The sequence below is a fragment of the Palaemon carinicauda genome, chromosome 4 (genome assembly GCF_036898095.1).
Source record: "Palaemon carinicauda isolate YSFRI2023 chromosome 4, ASM3689809v2, whole genome shotgun sequence".
NCBI classification, from domain to species: domain Eukaryota; kingdom Metazoa; phylum Arthropoda; class Malacostraca; order Decapoda; family Palaemonidae; genus Palaemon; species Palaemon carinicauda.
The window spans coordinates 162,172,090-162,198,016 of NC_090728.1; the positions used below are offsets into that span (position 1 = coordinate 162,172,090).

Genomic DNA, 25,927 nt, shown 5'->3' on the forward strand with positions numbered 1-25,927 from the left:
TTTTTATACTCTTTAAATGCTTTCGCAACCTCAGAATATTTTAGTGAGGCAATGCATTTTACTACAGAGCAACTTAAGCCCAGATGTCAAATGTGTAGTGGGTAATGGGCCTTCCTCCATGCGAGAAATGGGTAGCTATCTCATTTCCCAAAATCCATATCAACCCTCTGGAGTTGTAGCAAGGTTGAGTATCAATAAGGAGGAATACCAAGGAATTCATTACCCAATAAAAAGAGCATGACCTTCTCCTGGGCCTGTCAACTCACTTCCTACAATGATTAAAAGTAAAAGTTACAGTTCTTCCAAATGTTTTCTACTTCTTACCCCCTTTCTGTCCTCCCCTGACATTTTTAATCCACATTTAAAATACATTAAAAACTATATACAGAATAGAGTAAATGTGATATAAATACTATATAGTTTCCAGAAAAAAACAACAGGCATACTAACTCTCAAATGAAAGTGTACTGTAACAGCACTTACAACTACTAAATGCCTAAGATTTAGATCAAGATAAGTACAAAAGTACCACCATAAAGCCTTCACCAACTTACTTATTATCCTGTGTGTTATGCCCATTGATCAAAGCAAATGAGTGCATTAAATGGTAGTGTGCCTTGACCCTACTGTAGTGTCATCTCTAATTTTTAATCTAATACACATTTCATCAAGGATTGTCAATACTGTATCTGTTTGCACATTGTGACACAATTATATATTCAGAACCCTTGAATGAGTTCATTAAAGTGAGTCAATGAAGATGAGATAAAAGAAAAAATTATATGAAAGTAGTGAAAGACAATGCAAACTCACCAAAGAAGAAAAACTCAAGTTACTTAGTCTAAAGAATGAATCAACTCTCAGCTATCAAATGCACCTCTGGCCATTAAATCCTATTAATTACCAGGTATCTATTAATTATCAACTCAACATATGAAGACCTTTTATCATAACCAAACTACAAAATTAGCTTTGTATTAATTAAATAAGCAAGGCTATTTAAGAAAAGGCTTAAAAAATGTAAAATCCATGCTATCTATTCCACTTACTTTACAGTAGGTAGGTTTCGTACACTGGCAGTTATGTCTTGAGCTTCATAACTCCACTTCTCTACCAATTGAAAAAGATCCCAAAGCTCTTTTTTTGGTCCCAAAATACCCTGAAACATATATTCGGAGTGACGATTTCATAATTCAGCTTCAATGGCATCAACATTATCCATTAATAATTCAATTCAACTCATTTTTCCACAGTACTGATTCAGTAGTTCTTTACTTGTAATTAAGTTCAAAACAAACAAGCCTTACACTTACCCTTTTGGGCTTCAGTCCATGCCGTAGTACATGTTCTAATACAATAAAAAAATGCTGAAGAGGTACAGAATCAGAGTCTAGCATACGCCCAAACTTCAGCGATGATTCAATCAGTTCTTTGACCACCAGTTTGCAGATATTAACAAGATTGCTTCGTTCAATGCTGACTGGATCCCGTTCTGCTGACAAAACTATTAGTTAACATTCTGTCAAGAGACATTTCCTGAATTATAAGGCCTGTTACTATTCATGATTATTCATAATATAAAAACAAACAACACTAGGCTCAAACATATCTACTCGTCAATAGAAATCATAGCAATTAAGTAAAATAACTAGTATACAATACAAACTTATCTTCATGAAACTGCCATCACATGCAGAACTCTGCATAATATGACAAAACACACTAGGAGAATAGATTACTCTTCAAAGAGATACTGTTTATACTATGCCATATAAACCATGCTAGAAGATATTTAAAAAGGATTTTGATGCATAAAATAATAGATCATGGAGCAAGACAGCTTCCTTTACAGAATTGTTAATTAACTCCAAAATATATATCTTCAAAGAAAATTACCAATGACTTGGCCATAACAATTTAGAGTTTATGGGTTCATGTTTTACACAGAATCTCCTAAGACTCAAGTTCTACAAGTCCTGGGTAAAAACTCCAATTATAATTATAACTAACAATACTTCATAACTCAGAACAAGGACCAGGCAATTTATTTTTTTCCCTGGATTCCTCATCAGATGTAGTGAGATTAAAGAACTTAGGTTCAAAGGTCTGGTTAACCTACTGATCATATCCCCTCACTCATCAAAAGTAGACCCTTCAGGTAAGTTTTTGTGCCCCACCATCATCCTATGACTATATACATGCACCATTGCATGGGTCAATCATTAGAAACAAATTGTCACAATCCACATCTACAAATTTGCCATCTATGAAGAAGTTTCTCAATAGTCTTATTTTTATTTAGTTTCTGGTGCATTACATAGGTCATATATGGTAACGAGAGGAGAGCCTAATAAATTGTATGTTACATATAAGTTCCTTGTATACTTGGCATTATCTAATTTTGATTTATCAGTACTGTAAATAACAATTTCCTTTTAATACTCCTTGTTACTACTTTTAAGTAACACATTTAATCTCCTCTAGCATGTGAATTATTCATTTTACTTATCTTAATTATTAGAGTCCAGCATTCATTCACTCCCTAAAATATTCGCAAACTAATACCTCAGATAATTCTACTTGCCTCATTAAACTTCTAAGTCCTTTCATATATTTGTAGTTTTATCATCTTCTTTATTGTTTTCTTTGATCAAAATATTATTTTTATTAGTAAAATAAGTTTTTGAATATACTTACCCGATAATCATGTAGCTGTCAACTCCGTTGCCCGACAGAATTCTATGGAGGGATACGCCAGCTATCACAATACTAGAAGGGGGTGTACTTACCAGCGCCACCTGTGGCCAGGTACTCAAGTACTTCTTGTTGACACCTCCTCAATTATTCCTCGGTCCACTGGTTCTCTATGGGGAGGAAGGGAGGGTCGATTAAATCATGATTATCGGGTAAGTATATTCAAAAATTTATTTTACTAATAAAAATAATATTTTTCAATATTAAACTTACCCGATAATCATGTAGCTGATTCACACCCAGGGGGGTGGGTGAAAACCAGTGTACAAGATTAAAGGATAGCTAAGTATCCCGTATTTCATATAATCAGTTATCCACAATAACAATGAAATAATAAGTACCTGGTAAGGAAGTCGACTTGAACCGTTACTCTGCCTTTAATAAGATCGTCTTCCTTACTGAGCGCAGCGTTCCTCTTGGGAGGCTGAATCAACTCAAAGGTGCTAAAGTATACAGGGCTGCAACCCATACTAAAGGACCTCATCACAACCTTTAACCTCGGCGCTTCTCAAGAAAGAATTGACCACCCGCCAAATCAACAAGGATGTGGAAGGCTTCTTAGCCGACCGTACAACCCATAAAAAGTATTCAAGAGAAAGGTTAAAAGGTTATGGGATTATGGGAATGTAGTGGCTGAGCCCTCGCCTACTACTGCATTCGTTGCTACGAATGGTCCCAGGGTGTAGCAGTACTCGTAAAGAGACTGGACATCTTTGAGATAGAATGATGCGAACACTGACTTGCTTCTCCAATAGGTTGCATCCATAACACTCTGCAGAGAATGGCTCTGTTTGAAGGCCACTGAAGTAGCCACAGCTCCCACTTCATGTGTCCTTACCTTCAGCAAAGCAAGGTCTTCTTCCTTCAGATGAGAATGTGTTTCTCTAATCAGAAGCCTGAATAGTAAGAAACTGAGTTCTTAGAACTTGGAAAAGAAGGTTTCTTGATAGCACACTATAAGGCTTCTGATTGTCCTTGTAAAGGTTAAGACCTTTTTAGATAGTACCTAAGAGCTCTAACTGGGCAAAGTACTCTCTTCAGATCATTCCCCACCAAGTTGGACAGGCTTGGGATCTCGAACGACTTAGGCCAAGGACGTGAAGGAAGCTCGTTTAGCAAAAACCGAGCTGCAAGGAACATGTAGCCGTTTCAGATGTGAAAACAATGATCCTGCTGAAGGCGTGGATCTCACTTACTCTTTTAGCTGTTGTCAAGCACACGAGGAAAAGAGTTTTTAATGTGAGGTCCTAAAAAGAGGCTGATTGGAGAGGTTCAAATCTTGATGACATAAGGAACCTTAGGACCACGTCTAGATTCCAGCCTGGAGTGGACAACCGACGTTCCTTTGAGGTCTCAAAAGACCTAGGGAGGTCCTGTAGATCTTTGTTGGTGGAAAGATCCAAGCCTCTGTGGCGGAAAACCGCTGCCAACATACTTCTGTAACCCTTGATCGTAGGAGCTGAAAGGGATCTTACTTTCCTTAGATATAACAGGAAGTCAGCAATCTGGGTTACAGTGGTACTGGTTGAGGAAACTGCATTGGTCTTGTACCAGCTACAGAAGACTTCCCCTATAGACTGATAGATTCTGAGAGTGGATGTTCTCCTTGCTTTGGCAATCGCTCTGGCTGCCTCCTTCGAAAAGCCCCTAGCTCTTGAGAGTCTTTCGAAAGTCTGAAGGCAGTCAGACGAAGAGCGTGGAGGATTGGGTGTACCTTCTTTACGTGAGGTAGACTTAGAAGGTTCACTCCTAGAGGAAGAGTCCTGGGAATGTCGACCAGCCATTGCAGTACCTCTAAGAACCATTCTCTCGCGGGCCAGAGCGGAGCCAACCAACGTCAGCCGTGTCCCTTTGTGAGAGGAGAACTTCTGAAGTACCCTGTTGACAATCTTGAACGGCGGGAATGCATACAGGTCGAGATGGAACCAATCCAGCAGAAAAGCATCCACGTGAACTGCTGCTGGGTCTGGAATCGGAGAACAATACAACAGGAGTCTCTAGGTTATCGAGGTAGTGAACAGATCTATGGTTGGCTGACCCCACAGGGCCCAAAGTCTGCTGCAAACATTCTTGAGAAGGGTCCACTCTGTGGGGATGACCTGACCCTTCCGTCTGAGGTGATCTGCCATGACATTCATACCGCCCTGAATGAACCTCGTTACCAGTTAGCTTTCGATCTTTAGACCAGATGAGTAGGTCCCTTGCGATCTAGAACAACTTCCACGAAAGAGTCCCTCCCTGCTTGAAGATGTAAGCCAGGGCTGTGGTGTTGTCAGAGTCCACCTCCACCACTTTGTTAAGCTGGAGGGACTTGAAGTTTATCAAGGCCAGAATAACTGCCAACAACTCCTTGCAATTGATGTGAAGTGTCCTTTGCTCCTGATTCCATGTTCCCGAGCATTCTTGTCCGTCCAAAGTCGCACCCCAGCCCGTGTCTGATGCGTCCGAGAGGAGACGGCGGTCGTGTTTCTGAACAGCCAAAGGTAGACTTCCTTGAGAAGAAAGCTGTTCTTACACCACGCGAGAGAAGACCTCCTCTCTTCGGAAACAGGAACTGAGACCGTCTCTAGCGTCATGTCCTTTATCCAGTGAGCAGCTAGATGATACTGAAGGGGGGGGAGGTGGAGTCTCCCTAACACGATGAACAGGGCCAGCGATGAAAGTGTCCCTGTTAGACTCATCCACTACCTGACTGAGCATCGGTTCCTTCTCAGCATGCTCTGGATGCATTCTAGGGCTTGGAAGATCCTTGGGGCCGACGGAAAAGTCCGAAAAGCTCGACTCTGAAGATCCATACCCAAGGAGACAATGGTCTGGGATGGGACGAGCTGAGACTCCTCAAAATTGACCAGGAGGCCCAGTTCCTTGGTCAGATCCATAGTCCATTTGAAAATCTCCAGACAGCGACGACTTGTGGGAGCTCTTAAAAGCCAGTCGTCTGACGGAGCCGGACACAAGATCATGGTACTGCTGCACAGTCTGTGAACTGTCAATCATGGGCAAGCGAGGAAGTACAGTGACAACCCGAATCTGTCTAGACTGTCTGGGTCGTACAGACAACTCCTTATCGGGTTGCTGAGGTTGCCGCACTGCGTCACAACAAGTCACTTCTGTTGGTTGTTGAACGTCTTCCCCGTGACACATTGACTCCGTAAACAAAAAATCCTCTAACAAGGACTAAGCTTGGACTGCATGTCTTGTAACACAGCTCAAGGTCTATGGGAGCAGGTGTGGTAACAGACGGGCTTAGCGACTGAAGTGGAACCATTACCTTCCCTGGAAGCATGTTATGCTTAAATAAAAGTCCATAGGAGGCTATGCAGCTAAAGGCTCCCTCCAAATGACAGAGTCCTCAAGGGAATATCAGAAGGAGGGAGAAAAGAACTTTCTCATCTACAGGGACCATATCCTAGAAAAGCTAAGTTCTCTCAGTGAGGGTTCACTGGTGCAAAAGCAGCAGACTAGAAGGCAACGTTCTGAAACTGCTTGACAGTCTAGTGAGTTGGCAACAACCAAAGATGTGTGACTGAGAAGCATGCGGTAAGGTATGCAGAGCATGTTGTATGCAGAGTATGCTGTATGCAGAGCATGCTGTATGTAGAGCATGTTGTATGCAGAGCATGCTGAATGCAGAGCATGCTGTATGCAGAGCATGTTGTATGCAGAGCATGCTGAATGCAGAGCATGCTGTATGCAGAGCATGTTGTATGCAGAGCATGCTGTATGCAGAACATGCTGTATGTAGAGCATGTTGTATGCAGAGCATGCTGAATGCAGAGCATGTTGTATGCAGAGCATGTAGTATGCAGAGCATGCTGTAAGCAGAGCATGTAAGGTAAGCAGAGCGTGTGCATGGCGTTTAACATTTCTCAGAAATTCCATGACCAGTGCTAGAGTGCTTTATGCATGCTTGCATGGGGTTTTAATATCAACATAATATATACCTTACATTCATAACTCATGATTCATATTTTTGCCATATTTTGCGATATTGTTAAAAATATATTGCCAGGAATACAAATATATTTTTATAAGTAATACAAATAACCTCCATTATCATAAGGTTTGAAAATGGAGGTAAGGTATGCTGAACAGCAGAGTCAGAACGAGCTGGAACAACAATAGTTGTGGTTTCCTCTTCAAGACTCTGTTGAGGGAACACCTGAGGCTCAGTCTGCAAAGGCTGATCAAAGGAAGTAGCAGAAGGTAGGCGCTTGGGTGGAGGAGGCTGACTCCTGGCATGAGTGGCTGAACTCAAGGGTTGCGCTTGCTGAGTGGTTGGCGGATGCGCAGTAGCAAGTTCCTGAGGAACGAGTTGAGGTTCCTGCGGTGTGAGCTGAGAGCGAAAAGGTAGTGGCTGCGCAGAACGCAGTAAAAATCTCGCAAGTTGAGGCTCCTGAGGCGCAAGGCTAAGGTGTTGAGGTGCTTGCCTTGAGGAGGGTTGAGCTCGCTGCAGCGAGAGCTGAGGAGACTGACTCATGGACGGGAGAGGTTGTTGTACCTCAACCGAGTGTTGCATCACTGGTGGAGCAGCAAGTGGAGGCGGAGGAAGAGAGGTATAATCCTCCTGATCCCATTGTAAAGGTTGCCTTAAGGAAGGCGGAGGCTGAACACCACTGGGAACAGCAAACTCAGAACGTGGCTCAACATCGTACGCCTGGCAGGTGGTACTGCGATCAGGCGGAGCGAGCGCAGGCGGAGCGAGCGCAGGCGGAGGGAGTGTAGGCGGAGGCGCAACACTCTCAGCCCGACACTCACGCATCAAGTCCGAAAGCTGTGCTTGCATGGACTGTAGTAGAGTCCACTTGGGGTCGGCAGAAACTACAGTAGGCTGAGGTAAAGCCTTAACAGTCGAGCTCTGTTGTGGCAGAACCTTACTCCTCTTAGGCGGAGTGCATTCAACTGATGATTGAGGAGAGTCAGAGCTAACCCAATGACTGCATCCGGGTTGTTGAACTCTAACTTCGTACGTCTGGCATAGGTCTGGACTTTACGTTTAAGAGGTCTTGAGACCTGAGACCAGCGTTTTCTCCCCTAAATTCTTCTGCAGACGAGCAAAATAAGGGCTCAATCGTCTGCGGGTGGGAGTGACGGTCTCGGTAAGACACGCCCACAACCACCGAGGATACTTCTGTGCGCCGATCAAGGCCTGCTGAACCCTTCTGCCCTTCGACATTGCTTCTCCCCTGGGCTTGGGAGCTTGCAAGAGGTCCCGGACTGGGAGGACAACTGGCGCGCACAGAAGTACCCTCACGCACAACACTGACACACTTTGCGCTAATCACTTATCACTTTGATTTTCTGTTTGCACTTATTTCACTGAACTCGAAACTTTAAGTGGTTTGTACCTGAAACACGCAATTCTATCCTTTCTCAAAAGTTAGTAATTGCGAAAACAGAATTACAATGTAACAGAAAAATCTAATGAAAGATAAATAATTCAGTGGCTGGAAAGAGACTAAACACTAGATCACTCTAGAAACGTTTACCTTCTTCCCCTAAAGAGACTAGGGAGAAGAGCAAAAACGATAACAACGTTACTCGCTTGAATGAAACGTTTATCCTCCTCTTTCTCCCTCCGTCTCTATCTCTCTCTCTCTCTCTCTCTCTTGACTTAGAACCTGAGAGAAGAGCCCAATCATATATATCGTTAAAACATATTATTGTTAAAGGAAAAAACTGAAATATTTCCCAAAATGAAAAGTTCCTTTATTAGGATTAAAACCATTAAGTTAAGAAAGAATGAACAAAACGCTAGACACGGTTACTCTTACTGCAACGTGAAACCGTGAAAATTCTTTCTCTATCGTAACGATAGAGCGCAAGTTGAACGTTCTGAACGTCAACAACTGCAGAGACAAAACAAAACGTTAGTTCAACTTTGAAAACAATACGAGACTATCAAAGAAATTCTTTCAAAGACATTAAAATAGCATAATATGTTAACAGGTAAAACCAAAATGACAGGCTCAATGTTAATTAACTTCGGTACCAAGAAAAGACCGCCTACTATTAGGAAGGTCGAATATAAACAAATATAAAAATTAATTTTAATAAGTTTATAATAAAAGGAAGTTAATCGAAGAGGCCTATAAGAGGCGGAGAGATATAAAATAAATCTATAACTTTTGTTAAGCAAAATTAAGAAAGAGAGTCTATACTCTCTTAGACACCAACACTTCCGTCTAAGGGAAGGGTCGGCCATTTAAAGGTGAAAGAGAGTTCATACTCTCTTCGTCACCATAATTAATCAAATTAATTCCAAAAGCTAACTAAGCTAATATAGAAGTTTCCAGTAAAGCGACAGCCGAAATCAAAGAGAAATACTTCACCAAAGTCGTGAAAATACTCCAAGAACATAAGCGTATCCCAGAACGTCTTGCCGGAAGCACGACAGAGGAATAATTGAGGAGGTGTCAACAAGAAGTACTTGAGTACCTGGCCACAGGTGGCGCTGGTAAGTACACCCCCTTCTAGTATTGTGATAGCTGGCGTATCCCTCCATAGAATTCTGTCGGGCAACGGAGTTGACAGCTACATGATTATCGGGTAAGTTTAATATTGAAAATTCATGTATTCATTTACTGTGAAGGAATCTTTCCTTACATCCTATTAGCAATAAGTAGTTTCTAACCAAACCCAAAATCAGAAGTTTTAACTAATCAGGATGGCCCCAAAGGTATGTTTAGGAATTGTATCTATGGAACATTAGGATCCATATGGAATCCATATAGTAAAATATATCTTCCAATGCTCTAGGTCTTAAGGGTAGTTCATCCTACTTTTACTTTATTGGGTAACATAACACAGACACAAATAAAAATTCAGTACAATAATAAGTTATAAACAGAAATTAAATTGATTATTGGGAAACAATCTAAAATACTGTAACGATTATTCTATAGACAGCATTGTACTGTACAGTATAGCCCTAAATCTGGCTTTCCTAAAAAAATCCAAGGGAATTTTGACAAAAGAAACACCTATTTTTTAGGTACTGAGTAGTCCCTAAGGAATTTCCTGTAAGGCTAGAACAAGAAACCCAATAAAACACAATATACAAAAATTATAATTGTTTACCATACCCTAAGGCCAGTGTGTAAATGTGCAAGCAAAGATTCAGCATTCATACAGGGGACACACAGGTTTCAGAATCTCTCTAAACCTGTCACAGAACCTCCTCCTGTTACCTTGTCCCTCAACAAAGTGCTTGATTTCTTGGCTGAATTGGGTAGGCATAACTTTACCCTAAAAGGGCTAACTGCATTTTGCAGAAAGAGTGAATTCCTCATCCTTACTCCTGGCAATCTCCTCATAATGTACTGATTCTGGGTCTTTCCTTTCTGGTCAAGAATGAAGGAACATTCATCAACAAGCCCCACTTTATATCTCTGCTTTATAGCTCCATTGTGATGACCTCTGTCCGATGTATACCCGACAAACCTACTTGTAAAGATCTATGTCACCAGAAGGTAGTGGTTCACAACACCCAGACCAATATAGCCCTTTATTCAGGAGCTATCTGTTATCTAATGACATCACTAATAAAGAAAGCCAATCCCCTCCATCGCAAAAACGCATAGGATTGAGAAAAATTAAATATCCCCTGATGATCTTTTTTATTTGAAAGAGCAGATTCAGGATATCCAGACCATTAGTATAAGAAACTAATAGAAAGTCTTACAAAACAAAGAGATCCCGAGGAAGCAACACCAAAAGACCGTACACTATACACATCCGTAAGGGAGCATCAACAAAGGGGCTGAGAGAAAACCCAACAAGGTTATTGAATGAACGTGTGTCGCTACCTAGAAATCCCAAACACACAAATATAATACTCAATTTGGGAGCAGGGATCTCCAAAACGCCTGACATCTTCAAAAAAACAAAATAACACAGAGCTACGAAAAACACGTCCGAACGTTCACGGGTGCTAACAAGGAATGATGGGAGAAGGATATGTGGTGGTGATGGTGTTGGGTGGTAGTAGCTGTAGTGAACGACACCTCGTGGTAACGGGGGATTTTGAGGAGGGAGAAGTCTAATTGGAAAGGGACCTCTGGTAGTGGTATGGCTCGCCCCAGCCCAGTTTTAATACCGACACCCATTAGGGGTGAGCGAGCTGGATATATTCCTGGCATTCCATGCAACTTTTTTCTCTGGTATATTTAGCAGTATTTATACCTTTGAAATGGTGCTATAAGGAGCATTTCACTGGATGACACAGGTTCCTCACCCAGAAATAGATTTTTCCTTCGTCAAAATCCCTTTATAAGATACTACCTTAAAACAAATCCAACCTGTCCAGCAGGCTTTCAATATTCTCAACTCAATTGCTGTACCGAGAGGAGGAAGGCTAGCAATGATGAGGAATCTTTAATCGGGCTCCTTCGCAGAAATACCGAGATAAAATGTTTAACCTTCTAGTCAAGATTCCCCTTCTTGAGGCGAGTCAGTTAACTTTGCATTAACTTATTAGTTCTCTCCACAAAGGTGAGAAAAGTGTTAGTTACTTCTTTTTTTAGTATTATGTGGATAACCTGATCCTTGTGATTCAAGTCAAAATTTTTATGCTCTATTACTAACGTAGTCCTTGAGATCATAGTTTACCTAACCAAAAGGTGGGTTTTGACAAAAGAAAAGCCTATATTTGATAAGTACAGTGTGGTCCCAAGTCCTTCCTTCCTCTATAGTCGTGAAAAGAGTTGTGGATATAACCGAGGCCTACACTTATCCAGGAAAAAGGATGGCTGTCGTTGGTAAACAAATGGCAAGGAGGTATTGCTCTCTTCTAAGTGAAAAGTAGCATTTCTCATTGGGTAATGTGTCGTCTGCTAACAGATGAACATGGCATTGGAGTGCTGTGCGAGGTTTCTAGAGAACCTGGAACCCATAGGTATCCCTCATGCACACCAAGTCTGTGCTTGCAAGTTGATACACTGGCCCTAGGGCAAGGAATACAATTTTTGGTATATCCTGTTATAATGGATTCACAGTTCTGGCCTAAAAAGAAGGTCCTTGGGACCACATCGTTCCCAACCCAAAAATACTGTATACTATAGTATCAAATAATGAAGAACTTCAGTTCTGAAAAAACACTTCCTGAATACAGTACTGTACACTATAGCACTACACAATGGATATCGTTAGTTATGCAAAAACACTATGAATAAGTCTGAAGCACAATTTATGAACTGGCAAAATAAAACTTATATAAATCAATCAGGAATTCAATAGAAAAGAACAAGATGCAGTTAATATGTTTGTTTCATGCCTTCTCAAGTCCTCCTATTTAAAACTGCAACAGATTTAACACCAGCCAAGATCTAATTTTATTACAATAAATCAAAACTACAACTCAGCATACCATAGTGTAACACAGGATCAGTATTCATTTTCTAAAATCAAAATATTTGATACAAAGTCAAGGGAGAAAACATCAAAGGAAGGTACTACAGTATATAAAGTTTAAGAATAAACTATCATTATGAATAGCCAAAGATTTGATTTTCTTTCAATTAACTTTTAATATATAAATAAAAATACCTTAAATTATTCTTAATGCTTCCAAACATACAAGCTCACATTTCAAATAGGCCTTGCACTGGCTGACCAGTTCAACTGAAGTATATTTACTGTATTGGTTTGAGTGCTTCACATAAAAAGATTTTTATTTCCAAATACCATTCTTTTTATTTTAAAATGTCAATAGGATATGCAAGCTGTTGTCTCTGTCATCCTAAACCTTTAGATAAAGAGTTGAGAAAGGACAACTCCAAATAAAATAATGAGTTTTTTTCACTATAGAACATTGAAATAGTCGGGAATATAGAGCTAGAAGAGAATTTCAAAACTTAGTACAGTATAGGAAAAAAAGTAACCAAAAAATTCACTGTACACGAGTTGCGGATTTCAACAAAGTAAATACTGTATGTAGTTTCACCAGAGGCTTCAAAGCTAAATGAGAGCAGACACTATCTCAGCTTAACTGGGCTTTGACCTCAACATAATCTATAGAAAAAATAATGGGGTCACCTTTCAGCAAATAGGAAGAGAAAAGCAGTCTAGAAATAGTGGTTAGACAGAATGACCTCAATTCAACCATGACAAGAAAAATAATAAAGGAAGTATCCAAAATATGAAAAAACTAAAGGGACAAAATTTAAAAAAAAAATATTCATCACCTCAGTGATTATATTGACTTTTTTAAAAACATTAAATAATTGCCTAGTTTTTTTAAAATTTATTTTAATGTAATGCAATCTCTCAATGAAAATTCTTAAGTACAAAAAATTTTAAGAACCGTACACAGGTACTAATACATATGAAAATTTAAATTTCCTTCTCAATAAATTAATATTTGGGCAGAAGAAATTTCCAAAGATATGTGTATAGACTGATTAGGTAATTATAAACTTGACAAAATTATTAGATTCCCCCTTGGTAATAGCATACTCTCATCATCAGAGTTAACAGACAAAAGAAAATACAGTTTTAAAAAAGTGAAGATGATTATGACTGGCAGAGAGATCATATAAGAGGAAATAATAAGTATTAATCACAAAAATACATAACATAAAATAAATGCTGAAGGTCATTGGTAAAAAGGGAAGGATAGTGCAAGAGTGCAGAGAGACCTGAGGAAGACAGAAGTAGCCTCATGGCAGACTTTGGCTCAAAATCTGAAGAACTGATATAAAAACGGAAGACCTGGTACCTTTCTAGTATGAATAACATGCGATACCATGGCTGAATCCCATGATCTAGTGAATCGAGCACCAAAAGGTCAAGCCAATGGAAAGAGAAAAAAATCAAGAAATGAAAAGTATAATCATGAATGGATAAGTATACAAGCATCTGCAACCTAACAAATGTTCCAGATGATTTTTAAAGCAATCACTAAGAGTAAACCAAGTGAAAACTTTAACAAAGCTTTGAATTTTTTTACCTTGAAGTAAACCCACTTTCGTCAGAAAATGTTATTTTTATTAGTAAAATAAATTTTTGAATATACTTACCCGATAATCATGTAGCTGTCAACTCCGTTGCCCGACAGAATTCTATGGAGGGATACGCCAGCTATCACAATACTAGAAGGGGGTGTACTTACCAGCGCCACCTGTGGCCAGGTACTCAAGTACTTCTTGTTGACACCTCCTCAATTATTCCTCGGTCCACTGGTTCTCTATGGGGAGGAAGGGAGGGTCGATTAAATCATGATTATCGGGTAAGTATATTCAAAAATTTATTTTACTAATAAAAATAACATTTTTCAATATTAAACTTACCCGATAATCATGTAGCTGATTCACACCCAGGGGGGTGGGTGAAAAACCAGTGTACAAGACTAAAGGATAGCTAAGTATCCCGTATTTCATATAATCAGTTATCCACAATAACAATGAAATAATAAGTACCTGGTAAGGAAGTCGACTTGAACCGTTACTCTGCCTTTAATAAGATCGTCTTCCTTACTGAGCGCAGCGTTCCTCTTGGGAGGCTGAATCAACTCAAAGGTGCTAAAGTATACAGGGCTGCAACCCATACTAAAGGACCTCATCACAACCTTTAACCTCGGCGCTTCTCAAGAAAGAATTGACCACCCGCCAAATCAACAAGGATGTGGAAGGCTTCTTAGCCGACCGTACAACCCATAAAAAGTATTCAAGAGAAAGGTTAAAAGGTTATGGGATTATGGGAATGTAGTGGCTGAGCCCTCGCCTACTACTGCATTCGTTGCTACGAATGGTCCCAGGGTGTAGCAATACTCGTAAAGAGACTGGACATCTTTGAGATAGAATGATGCGAACACTGACTTGCTTCTCCAATAGGTTGCATCCATAACACTCTGCAGAGAATGGTTCTGTTTGAAGGCCACTGAAGTAGCCACAGCTCCCACTTCGTGTGTCCTTACCTTCAGCAAAGCAAGGTCTTCTTCCTTCAGATGAGAATGTGTTTCTCTAATCAGAAGCCTGAATAGTAAGAAACTGAGTTCTTAGAACTTGGAAAAGAAGGTTTCTTGATAGCACACTATAAGGCTTCTGATTGTCCTTGTAAAGGTTAAGACCTTTTTAGATAGTACCTAAGAGCTCTAACTGGGCAAAGTACTCTCTTCAGATCATTCCCCACCAAGTTGGACAGGCTTGGGATCTCGAACGACTTAGGCCAAGGACGTGAAGGAAGCTCGTTTAGCAAAAACCGAGCTGCAAGGAACATGTAGCCGTTTCAGATGTGAAAACAATGATCCTGCTGAAGGCGTGGATCTCACTTACTCTTTTAGCTGTTGTCAAGCACACGAGGAAAAGAGTTTTTAATGTGAGGTCCTAAAAAGAGGCTGATTGGAGAGGTTCAAATCTTGATGACATAAGGAACCTTAGGACCACGTCTAGATTCCAGCCTGGAGTGGACAACCGACGTTCCTTTGAGGTCTCAAAAGACCTAGGGAGGTCCTGTAGATCTTTGTTGGTGGAAAGATCCAAGCCTCTGTGGCGGAAAACCGCTGCCAACATACTTCTGTAACCCTTGATCGTAGGAGCTGAAAGGGATCTTACTTTCCTTAGATATAACAGGAAGTCAGCAATCTGGGTTACAGTGGTACTGGTTGAGGAAACTGCATTGGTCTTGTACCAGCTACGGAAGACTTCCCCTTGAGACTGATAGATTCTGAGAGTGGATGTTCTCCTTGCTTTGGCAATCGCTCTGGCTGCCTCCTTCGAAAAGCCCCTAGCTCTTGAGAGTCTTTCGAAAGTCTGAAGGCAGTCAGACGAAGAGCGTGGAGGATTGGGTGTACCTTCTTTACGTGAGGTAGACTTAGAAGGTTCACTCCTAGAGGAAGAGTCCTGGGAATGTCGACCAGCCATTGCAGTACCTCTAAGAACCATTCTCTCGCGGACCAGAGCGGAGCCAACCAACGTCAGCCGTGTCCCTTTGTGAGAGGAGAACTTCTGAAGTACCCTGTTGACAATCTTGAACGGCGGGAATGCATACAGGTCGAGATGGAACCAATCCAGCAGAAAAGCATCCACGTGAACTGCTGCTGGGTCTGCAATCGGAGAACAATACAACAGGAGTCTCTAGGTTATCGAGGTAGTGAACAGATTTATGGTTGGCTGACCCCACAGGGCCCAAAGTCTGTTGCAAACATTCTTGAGAAGGGTCCACTCTGTGGGGATGACCTGACCCTTCCGTCTGAGGTGATCTGCCATGACATTCATACCGCCCTGAATGAACCTCGTTACCAGTTAGCTTTCGATCTTTAGACCAGATGAGTAGGTCCCTTGCGATCTAGAACAACTTCCACGAAAGAGTCCCTCCCTGCTTGAAGATGTAAGCCAGGGCTGTGGTGTTGTCAGAGTCCACCTCCACCACTTTGTTAAGCTGGAGGGACTTGAAGTTTATCAAGGCCAGAATAACCGCCAACAACTCCTTGCAATTGATGTGAAGTGTCCTTTGCTCCTGATTCCATGTTCCCGAGCATTCTTGTCCGTCCAAAGTCGCACCCCAGCCCGTGTCTGATGCGTCCGAGAGGAGACGGCGGTCGTGTTTCTGAACAGCCAAAGGTAGACTTCCTTGAGAAGAAAGCTGTTCTTACACCACGCGAGAGAAGACCTCCTCTCTTCGGAAACAGGAACTGAGACCGTCTCTAGCGTCATGTCCTTTATCCAGTGAGCAGCTAGATGATACTGAAGGGGGGGGAGGTGGAGTCTCCCTAACACGATGAACAGGGCCAGCGATGAAAGTGTCCCTGTTAGACTCATCCACTACCTGACTGAGCATCGGTTCCTTCTCAGCATGCTCTGGATGCATTCTAGGGCTTGGAAGATCCTTGGGGCCGACGGAAAAGTCCGAAAAGCTCGACTCTGAAGATCCATACCCAAGGAGACAATGGTCTGGGATGGAACGAGCTGAGACTCCTCAAAATTGACCAGGAGGCCCAGTTCCTTGGTCAGATCCATAGTCCATTTGAAAATCTCCAGACAGCGACGACTTGTGGGAGCTCTTAAAAGCCAGTCGTCTGACGGAGCCGGACACAAGATCATGGTACTGCTGCACAGTCTGTGAACTGTCAATCATGGGCAAGCGAGGAAGTACAGTGACAACCCGAATCTGTCTAGACTGTCTGGGTCGTACAGACAACTCCTTATCGGGTTGCTGAGGTTGCCGCACTGCGTCACAACAAGTCACTTCTGTTGGTTGTTGAACGTCTTCCCCGTGACACATTGACTCCGTAAACAAAAAATCCTCTAACAAGGACTAAGCTTGGACTGCATGTCTTGCAACACAGCTCAAGGTCTATGGGAGCAGGTGTGGTAACAGACGGGATTAGCGACTGAAGTGGAACCATTACCTTCCCTGGAAGCATGTTATGCTTAAATAAAAGTCCATAAGAGGCTATGCAGCTAAAGGCTCCCTCCAAATGACAGAGTCCTCAAGGGAATATCAGAAGGAGGGAGAAAAGAACTTTCTCATCTACAGGGACCATATCCTAGAAAAGCTAAGTTCTCTCAGTGAGGGTTCACTGGTGCAAAAGCAGCAGACTAGAAGGCAACGTTATGAAACTGCTTGACAGTCTAGTGAGTTGGCAACAACCAAAGATGTGTGACTGAGAAGCAGGCGGTAAGGTATGCAGAGCATGTTGTATGCAGAGTATGCTGTATGCAGAGCATGCTGTATGTAGAGCATGTTGTATGCAGAGCATGCTGAATGCAGAGCATGCTGTATGCAGAGCATGTTGTATGCAGAGCATGCTGAATGCAGAGCATGTTGTATGCAGAGCATGCTGAATGCAGAGCATGCTGTATGTAGAGCATGTTGTATGCAGAGCATGCTGTATGCAGAGCATGCTGTATGCAGAGCATGCTGTATGTAGAGCATGTTGTATGCAGAGCATGCTGAATGCAGAGCATGCTGTATGCAGAGCATGTAGTATGCAGAGCATGCTGTAAGCAGAGCATGCTGTATGTAGAGCATGCTGTAAGGTAAGCAGAGCGTGTGCATGGCGTTTAACATTTCTCAGAAATTCCATGACCAGTGCTAGAGTGCTTTATGCATGCTTGCATGGGGTTTAAATATCAACATAATATTTACCTTACATTCATAACTCATGATTCATATTTTTTGCCATATTCTGCGATATTGTTAAAAATATATTGCAAGGAATACAAATATATTTTTATAAGTAATACAAATAACCTCCATTATCATAAGGTTTGAAAATGGAGGTAAGGTATGCTGAACAGCAGAGTCAGAACGAGCTGGAACAACAATAGTTGTGGTTTCCTCTTCAAGACTCTGTTGAGGGAACACCTGAGGCTCAGTCTGCAAAGGCTGATCAAAGGAAGTAGCAGAAGGTAGGCGCATGGGTGGAGGAGGCTGACTCCTGGCATGAGTGGCTGAACCCAAGGGTTGCGCTTGCTGAGCGGTTGGCGGAAGCGGAGTAGCAAGTTCCTGTTCCTGTGGTGTGAGCGGAGCGCGATGAGGTAGAGGCTGCGCAGAACAAGGTAAATGTCTCGCAAGCTGAGGCTCCTGAGGCGCAAGGCTAAGGTGTAGTGGTGCTTGCCTTGTGGAGGGTTGAGCTCGCTGCAGCGAGAGCTGAGGAGACTGACTCAAGGACGGGAGAGGTTGTTGTACCTCAACCGAGTGTTGCATCACTGGTGGAGCAGCAAGTGGAGGCGGAGGAAGAGAGGTATAATCCTCCTGATCCCATTGTAAAGGTTGCCTTAAAGAAGGCGGAGGCTGAACACCACTGGGAACAGCAAACTCAGAACGTGGCTCAACATCGTACGCCTGGCAGGTGGTACTGCGATCAGGCGGAGCGAGCGCAGGTGGAGCGAGCGCAGGCGGAGGGAGTGTAGGCGGAGGCGGAGGCGCAACACTCTCAGCCCGACACTCACGCATCAAGACCGAAAGTTGTGACTGCATGGACTGCAGTAGAGTCAACTTGGGGTCGGCAGACACTAAGGTCTGCTGAGGTAAAGCCTTAACAGCAGAGATCTGTTGCGGCAGAACCTTACTCCTCTTAGGCGGAGTGCATTCAACTGATGACTGAGGAGAGTCAGAGCTAACCCAATGACTGCATCCGGGTTGTTGAACTCTAACTTCGTACGTCTGGCATAGGTCTGGACTTTACGTTGAAGAGGTCTTGAGACCTGAGACCAGCGTTTTCTCCCCTAAATTTCTTCTGCAGACGAGCAAAATAAGGGCTCAATCGTCTGCGGGTGGGAGTGACGGTCTCGGTAAGACACGCCCACAACCACCGAGGATACTTCTGTGCGCCGATCAAGGCCTGCTGAACCCTTATGCCCTTCGACATTGCTTCTCCCCTGGGCTTGGGAGCTTGCAAGAGGTCCCGGACTGGGAGGACGACTGGCGCGCACAGAAGTACCCTCACGCACAACACTGACACACTTTGCGCTAATCACTTATCACTTTGATTTTCTGTTTGCACTTATTTCACTGAACTCGAAACTTTAAGTGGTTTGTACCTGAAACACGCAATTCTATCCTTTCTCAAAAGTTAGTAATTGCGAAAAAAGAATTACAATGTAACAGAAAAAACTAATGAAAGATAAATAATTCAGTGGCTGGAAAGAGACTAAACACTAGATCACTCTAGAAACGTTTACTTTCTTCCCCTAAAGAGACTAGGGAGAAGAGCAAAAACGATAACAACGTTACTCGTACGCCTGGCAGGCTTGAATGAAACGTTTATCCTCCTTTTTCTCCCTCCGTCTCTATCTCTCTCTCTCTCTCTCTCTTGACTTAGAACCTGAGAGAAGAGCCCAATCATATATATCGTTAAAACATATTATTGTTAAAGGAAAAAACTGAAATATTTCCCAAAATGAAAAGTTCCTTTATTAGGATCAAAACCATTAAGTTAAGAAAGAATGAACAAAACGCTAGACACGGTTACTCTTACTGCAACGTGAAACCGTGAAAATTCTTTCTCTATCGTAACGATAGAGTGCAAGTTGAACGTTCTGAACATCAACAACTGCAGAGACAAAACAAAACGTTAGTTCAACTTTGAAAACAGTACTAGACTATCAAAGAAATTCTTTCAAAGACATTAAAATAGCATAATATGTAAACAGGTAAAACCGAAATGACGGGCTCAATGTTAATTAACTTCGGTACCAAGAAAAGACCGCCTACTATTAGGAAGGTCGAATATAAACAAATATAAAAATTAATTTTAATAAGTTTATAATAAAAGGAAGTTAATCGAAGAGGCCTATTTAAGCAAAATTAAGAAAGAGAGTCTATACTCTCTTAGACACCAACACTTCCGTCTAAGGGAAGGGTCGGCCATTGAAAGGTGAAAGAGAGTTCATACTCTCTTCGTCACCATAATTAATCAAATTAATTCCAAAAGCTAACTAAGCTAATATAGAAGTTTCCAGTAAAGCGACAGCCGAAATCAAAGAGAAATACTTCACCAAAGTCGTGAAAATACTCCAAGAACATAAGCGTATCCCAGAACGTCTTGCCGGAAGCACGACAGAGGAATAATTGAGGAGGTGTCAACAAGAAGTACTTGAGTACCTGGCCACAGGTGGCGCTGGTAAGTACACCCCCTTCTAGTATTGTGATAGCTGGCGTATCCCTCCATAGAATTCTGTCGGGCAACGGAGTTGACAGCTACATGATTATCGGGTAAGTTTAATATTGAAAAATGAAGTTTGTCTGAAATCAAATTTGAACAAGAAACCAACAGTGAAACTAAAGTTTTGGGAAGACGTCCTCTTCCAATAAAATATTTGCCTTTAACACAATGTTACAGCACTCTCTCTCTCTCTACCAAAGTACACTTTTGCCAGTTGTTAATGCTTAAAGTACTGAACTGGGCTTCTTAAATACGAATCTATTGCATACAGCAAGTCGTCTTCAGACTTACACAAGGATTAACCTATGACTACCATGGGTATTAAACTAATAAGTAGGAGTATCAAATGGGGTGTTAAGATGAGGGCTAATTGGTACTGAAAAATTAAAATTAGACCCTAAAAAAATTATAACCTTTGCCTCTATTTGCGACATTGTCATAAGAAATGACAGCAAGGAACTGCCTAGAACAGCTAAATCTAGAGCATCAGACTTTACCACACCAGGCATTGATACTGAAATTCCTTACAAAACTGCCCTTTAGGATGACCTAACATCACCAACATATCAGTCGAGGCACTGGTCTAACCTCCCTTCCAAAGAAGAGATCCATCTTTCTTGAATCTGATCTATACAGTCTTCAACATATCCACAATACAACTGCTCATCATTTCTTCCCTAATGAACTTTACTCGCTAGCTGCCAAATTTTAAACCACCCAGTTTATTTGTTTAAGGCACTGCTTGCCAATTATTTCAAGTAATTCCATATTTCTATTTATTGCCCAATTACTGCGGACACATACATATCCATCCAGTTACCACTCAGTCATATGTCTTCCCAATTGACTAATCAACCTCTTTAAAGCTAATTCAAAGTAACTCTAGTCTGTTGAGAGCCACTAACTTTGTTCTACTGTTATATAATCACCCTTGATATTTAAAGACCATGAAAATCAATGTCTTTGGCTTCTGGTAACTGATTGCAACAAATCCTACTTATTAATTTTCTAAAGGCCTCACCCATAACCATCAGAAGATCTTTTGATAATAAAAATGTCTCGCAAACATCCATTTTTTATAATTTGAATATACCATGAATTATGTTGACATTTAACATCATTCGTCATAAATATAGACATCAATGGAGACTGGGATTTTTTATTCTAGTCAGGATTTTTTTCTATCTTGCAACCAAAAACCATCTATTATAAAAAGACGAGAACAGATCTACAACTTATTCTATTACTTGTCTTTTCAGGTGCTTCTGAAATTACTGTACATAGAAAAAGCTTTTAATATGATTGGGTTGCTGATGTATCTTGGAAATGGAATTGGTATGAAAAGGTAAACAATATCACTCCCTGAGAACTAAAAAATAATTCCATGGTTATGGATGAAAAATGGAATCTTAATAATAAATTTATTTATATGAACCTTCTCTGATGTTCATATTGATGCTTCTACCAAAGCTCAGTTTACTGACTTTTACCCTGAAAATTTAATAAAAACCTTCCTGTTTCCTTTTCTTTCAATGGCCATTCCAAATCTTATCATAAGCAAGCAAATATACCTCCTACTGGAAGAGACTTGTTGGGATAGTTATGAGATTTTCCTACAAAAGTCATGCAGTGGCTTTCAATTAAGAAACAAAAGGATATTCATCCTCCAAACTGTATTCTCCTTCCAAAATGGAATCCCTTTCATCCAAAGGTGTATAGAGATGAAATATAAAGAGGAGGAACTCAAGTACAGCTTTGCAAATGCCAAATCCATCTAATTTATCTACACCTTTAAGAGATTACGATGAAACCATATCATCCCATAAATTTATAAACTTATTTAAATCATTAGACTCCTTAAGGCCTGAAATTGCATCATCAGATTTACTTTAGAAGTACTAGTAGCCCTTCCAACACCTCCTCCATTAACCATGTCATTTCACTTGAAACTAGAGCTGGAATTAAAAGCACTAGTACTAGCAGTCAAGGTTACTTTGTCAGATCGCCCAAAGAAGCATTATGATGCACATAACTAGATCGTATTTGCACTAAAATTACACTCACTGAACCTGAATGTGCATTCAAGTTCAAAAATGTGTGGGACCAATCAGAAGTAATGTCAATATGTAAAGCATAAAATCATCTATGTATCAAAGAAATAATCCCCAAAATGGTAAGGATAAGTACCAAAATGGCACATTCATTGAGGTAGAGAGGGGAAATACCACAATATGGTGCTTTATCAATTGTGGCACATAAAGGCTGATCCATAGGTTCAGATAGGCAAGTCGAGTCACCAGGAAATAAATCTGTAGGCCTGACTTGAGCTTCTACTACATACTACAAGTGGATAGGGATTGACTTGTAAATCGAGGGCACTGAAATAAACATAAAGAAGAATTTTGAACCCTATGACCCAAACATACAGTATGTTTAAGGAAAAAGGAAGGAAAAATGAAGAAATCAAAGATTGCTCTAAACAATCTAACTTCATTTGCTCTTTCCATGAATTAAAATAGGGTCAACTACCTAACTCTGAAACTCTTATATTCATAACTTTCAAACAATATCATAAAAACGTAGACTAGACAATATAGTAGAATACAGTAGTTTAGGATAGTATAAACACCCACATCTGATACAGGAACAAAAGGATAAGCTATTGACCACTGCCTAAGCTTGAAGATCCCCGGAAGGGAAGACATGGAGTGTTGATGAAGGTTTTTGTTTTTATTAGGGTCAAGATGCCTGTGGTTTGTAACTATTAGCATTATGACTTACAGGTAAGTTTCATAAAAATATTAAAACAAAAAGACATAGCATTATGACTAACAGGTAAGTTTCATAAAAATATTAAAACAAAAAGACAATAACAATTTAAAACAGGCAAAATCTCTTCAACAGCCACAATGGTGACACTGCATGAAGATACCAAAGGTGAAACATAATAAAGAGAATGAGAGATTCACCTTAGCTAATTGTTTAAACACTTTCAAATTCCCAAAGGATTTACTCAATACTGGACAGGGCTGAAAATGTAATGCATAAGCACAATGGTTATATATGTGTGTAGGAATATGTGAAACACTATAAAGTGACTGTACTAATTGTTTCTAGATGAAGACTAAGAGATTTTCAATAACTTAAAAATCAAGCCTGGATAACTGAAGGGAAAACCCTCAAAAGAAAATCACACAAATTGCCAAAATATATGATTTTTTTTTATAACTCAGTTTAGACAGTATAATACATTAAAACTCAAGTTTAGAAATCAGTGTATCACTGTATCTGTGCTTTTTATAAATTCTAAATTCAACATTACAACAAAATGTTAAATTATGTACCATTTTTATATATCTATATCTATAGTCTAAACTTAAATTACCAATAACTTAAAAATATCTAAAAATCACTTAAATTTCCAATAAGTTGTTAACCATAATTCTAGGCATGGAAACAATATTCAACCATACATATATCTGGAAAGTTTTGAAAGTCAAAGTCTAGGATATCAAATATTTAGTTTTACCAGGATATTGTTTCCATTGCCAGTGTAAAAAGATACCTTTTAAACTGTACATATAGATATTTACGTTTACCACCGTTATGTTTATTGTGAAACTGATTAAACAATGTGCCGATAATAATGGGAGTCATTGGAGAAGCAATACAATAGATAAAAACATTTGCATCAAGGGTCTAAGAAACACTTATGTCAAGATCTTGGCAACACCAAAGCATGGATTGCAGCAAATTAATTATAAAAAGCTGGTGAGTCAATCAGTGTGATGTTTCACAGAATAGATACCAGCCATGCAATCATGCAATGTCAATTATCTAAAAACGAAATTCCTGAAATACTTTTCCATATGGAGTGTTATATAAACCTTAAATGTCTCGGCATCCATACCTGTAACAAAATACTTTATACCCATATGCAACTATATAGTAAAGACAAATTAATGCAAATTACTACTACCCTTACAGTTTAAAGTATGATCTGTGAATCTTAGCCCATAGAGATATTAAGCACATTGTGCTTAAAATATGCATAACAAAGGGAGTACCTAAGTACTGTACTGTAATTAAGTCCCTGAACCTATTCCCTATCAGAAATATACTATAATAAATCAACAATTTAAAAGTGTTTGGCTAACTGTTGTCTATTTATAAATACAGCATCCGCCACATTTAGTCCATAAACCGGTATTCAATTCAAGACTTTTGTCATACTGATTATAGATGCTATTCATCCTTCCCTTAAAATTTTAAGATAGCCATTAAACAACTACAAACTATCGTTCAATATCATCTAAGCAACCACCCCTATTTTAAACATCGTCACCTAACACAAGAGGGATATGTATATTTTTACAATCACATATAATTTTGAATACAATCATTAAATATACTGTTTGATTCAGATTTCAAATCATGTACATAAAACAATTCTTCAGAACGATGAATTTCCCCAAGAATATAATCGTTGATCCATATAATGTTAATATTTGATTGGTCATCATGTGTATGAAAAACAATTGGACTTGGAATTTACTCTTTTAAAATACCATGTACTTGGATGGAACAAAGGTTTTAGCTACCAGTCAAAAGGAAGACTAGTCTGCACCCCGTGTGATGCACTTTTCTTTAGCATTAATATATTCTTGACTATATTATTCCCTTGTGCAATTTACCACTTTTTTTCTATTAGCTACAAAACTAAAGGCTTGACAGTACTTTGCTTTGCTTTACAATTACTGTACTTTCCAACAAATTATTTTACCTTTTTGTAAACATTAACATTATGTTTTCAGTTATTTATTTAATGTCATTAAACTTGCAACATGAGCTTACAAACAACAGACAGCTCTAATGGCAAAAGAAGAATAGAGTAAAGGCTATGCTTTTTAAATATAAAAGGGATTTTGAGGAAGGAAAAATCTATTTCTGGGGAGAGACCTGTGACGGTCGGTGAAAAGAGTCCTTCTTTACACTTTTCTGATATAAATCTTCCAAATATACCAGAGAAAGATAAAAGCATGGAATGCAGAGGTTACTACTCTCGCGCGAGCACCTCGTGGGTGTCGTGTATACATCAGGGGTGTGTGAAAACCACTATTCACAGGCTGTCTTCCATTTAGATAATTCCTTCATCAAAGGGAAGGGCCATAACAAAGGCCTCAGAAACCACACTTGGACCACACCACCGTCACCCAACACGAACGCCCTCTAGGTCATCCTTCTGTTTTGGACTTGCCCGCATAGTCGTATTTTTTGTGCTCTCGGTGTTTTTCAAGTGTTTGTCGTTAATTCATCATGACTGACGCTGCTACTTCACCTTTACCAATGAAGGTACGCCTACATGGTATGGTTCCCGGAGTCATGCACGCTCTGCTACGAGCTGTCCTCCCTACTCCTGAACGATGATGATGATGATGAATCTCTCCGGGCTGCATGAGCGGCTCTCCGCCCTTGGGTGTCAAGATTTGGAAGGGATGCTCCATCTGACGGACCCTATCTCCTCGACGGAGACATGGCCTCTCGACTGTTCCCGGACTCTACTAC

At 40.3% G+C, this 25,927-nt stretch overlaps 1 protein-coding gene across 5 annotated transcripts in view; it reads right to left on the reverse strand.

The window, feature by feature from the left end:
• Positions 1-25,927, reverse strand: part of LOC137640127 (RUN and FYVE domain-containing protein 2-like) — a 144,295-nt gene that overhangs the window by 45,504 nt on the left and 72,864 nt on the right. For all 5 annotated transcript variants that reach the window (XM_068372613.1, XM_068372611.1, XM_068372610.1 and 2 more), the window contains 2 exons: positions 1,314-1,492; positions 1,050-1,159 (listed from right to left, as the gene is read on the reverse strand). In XM_068372613.1, coding sequence (XP_068228714.1) covers positions 1,050-1,159; positions 1,314-1,492 — 289 coding nt within the window. The remainder of the gene's footprint in view (positions 1-1,049; positions 1,160-1,313; positions 1,493-25,927) is intronic.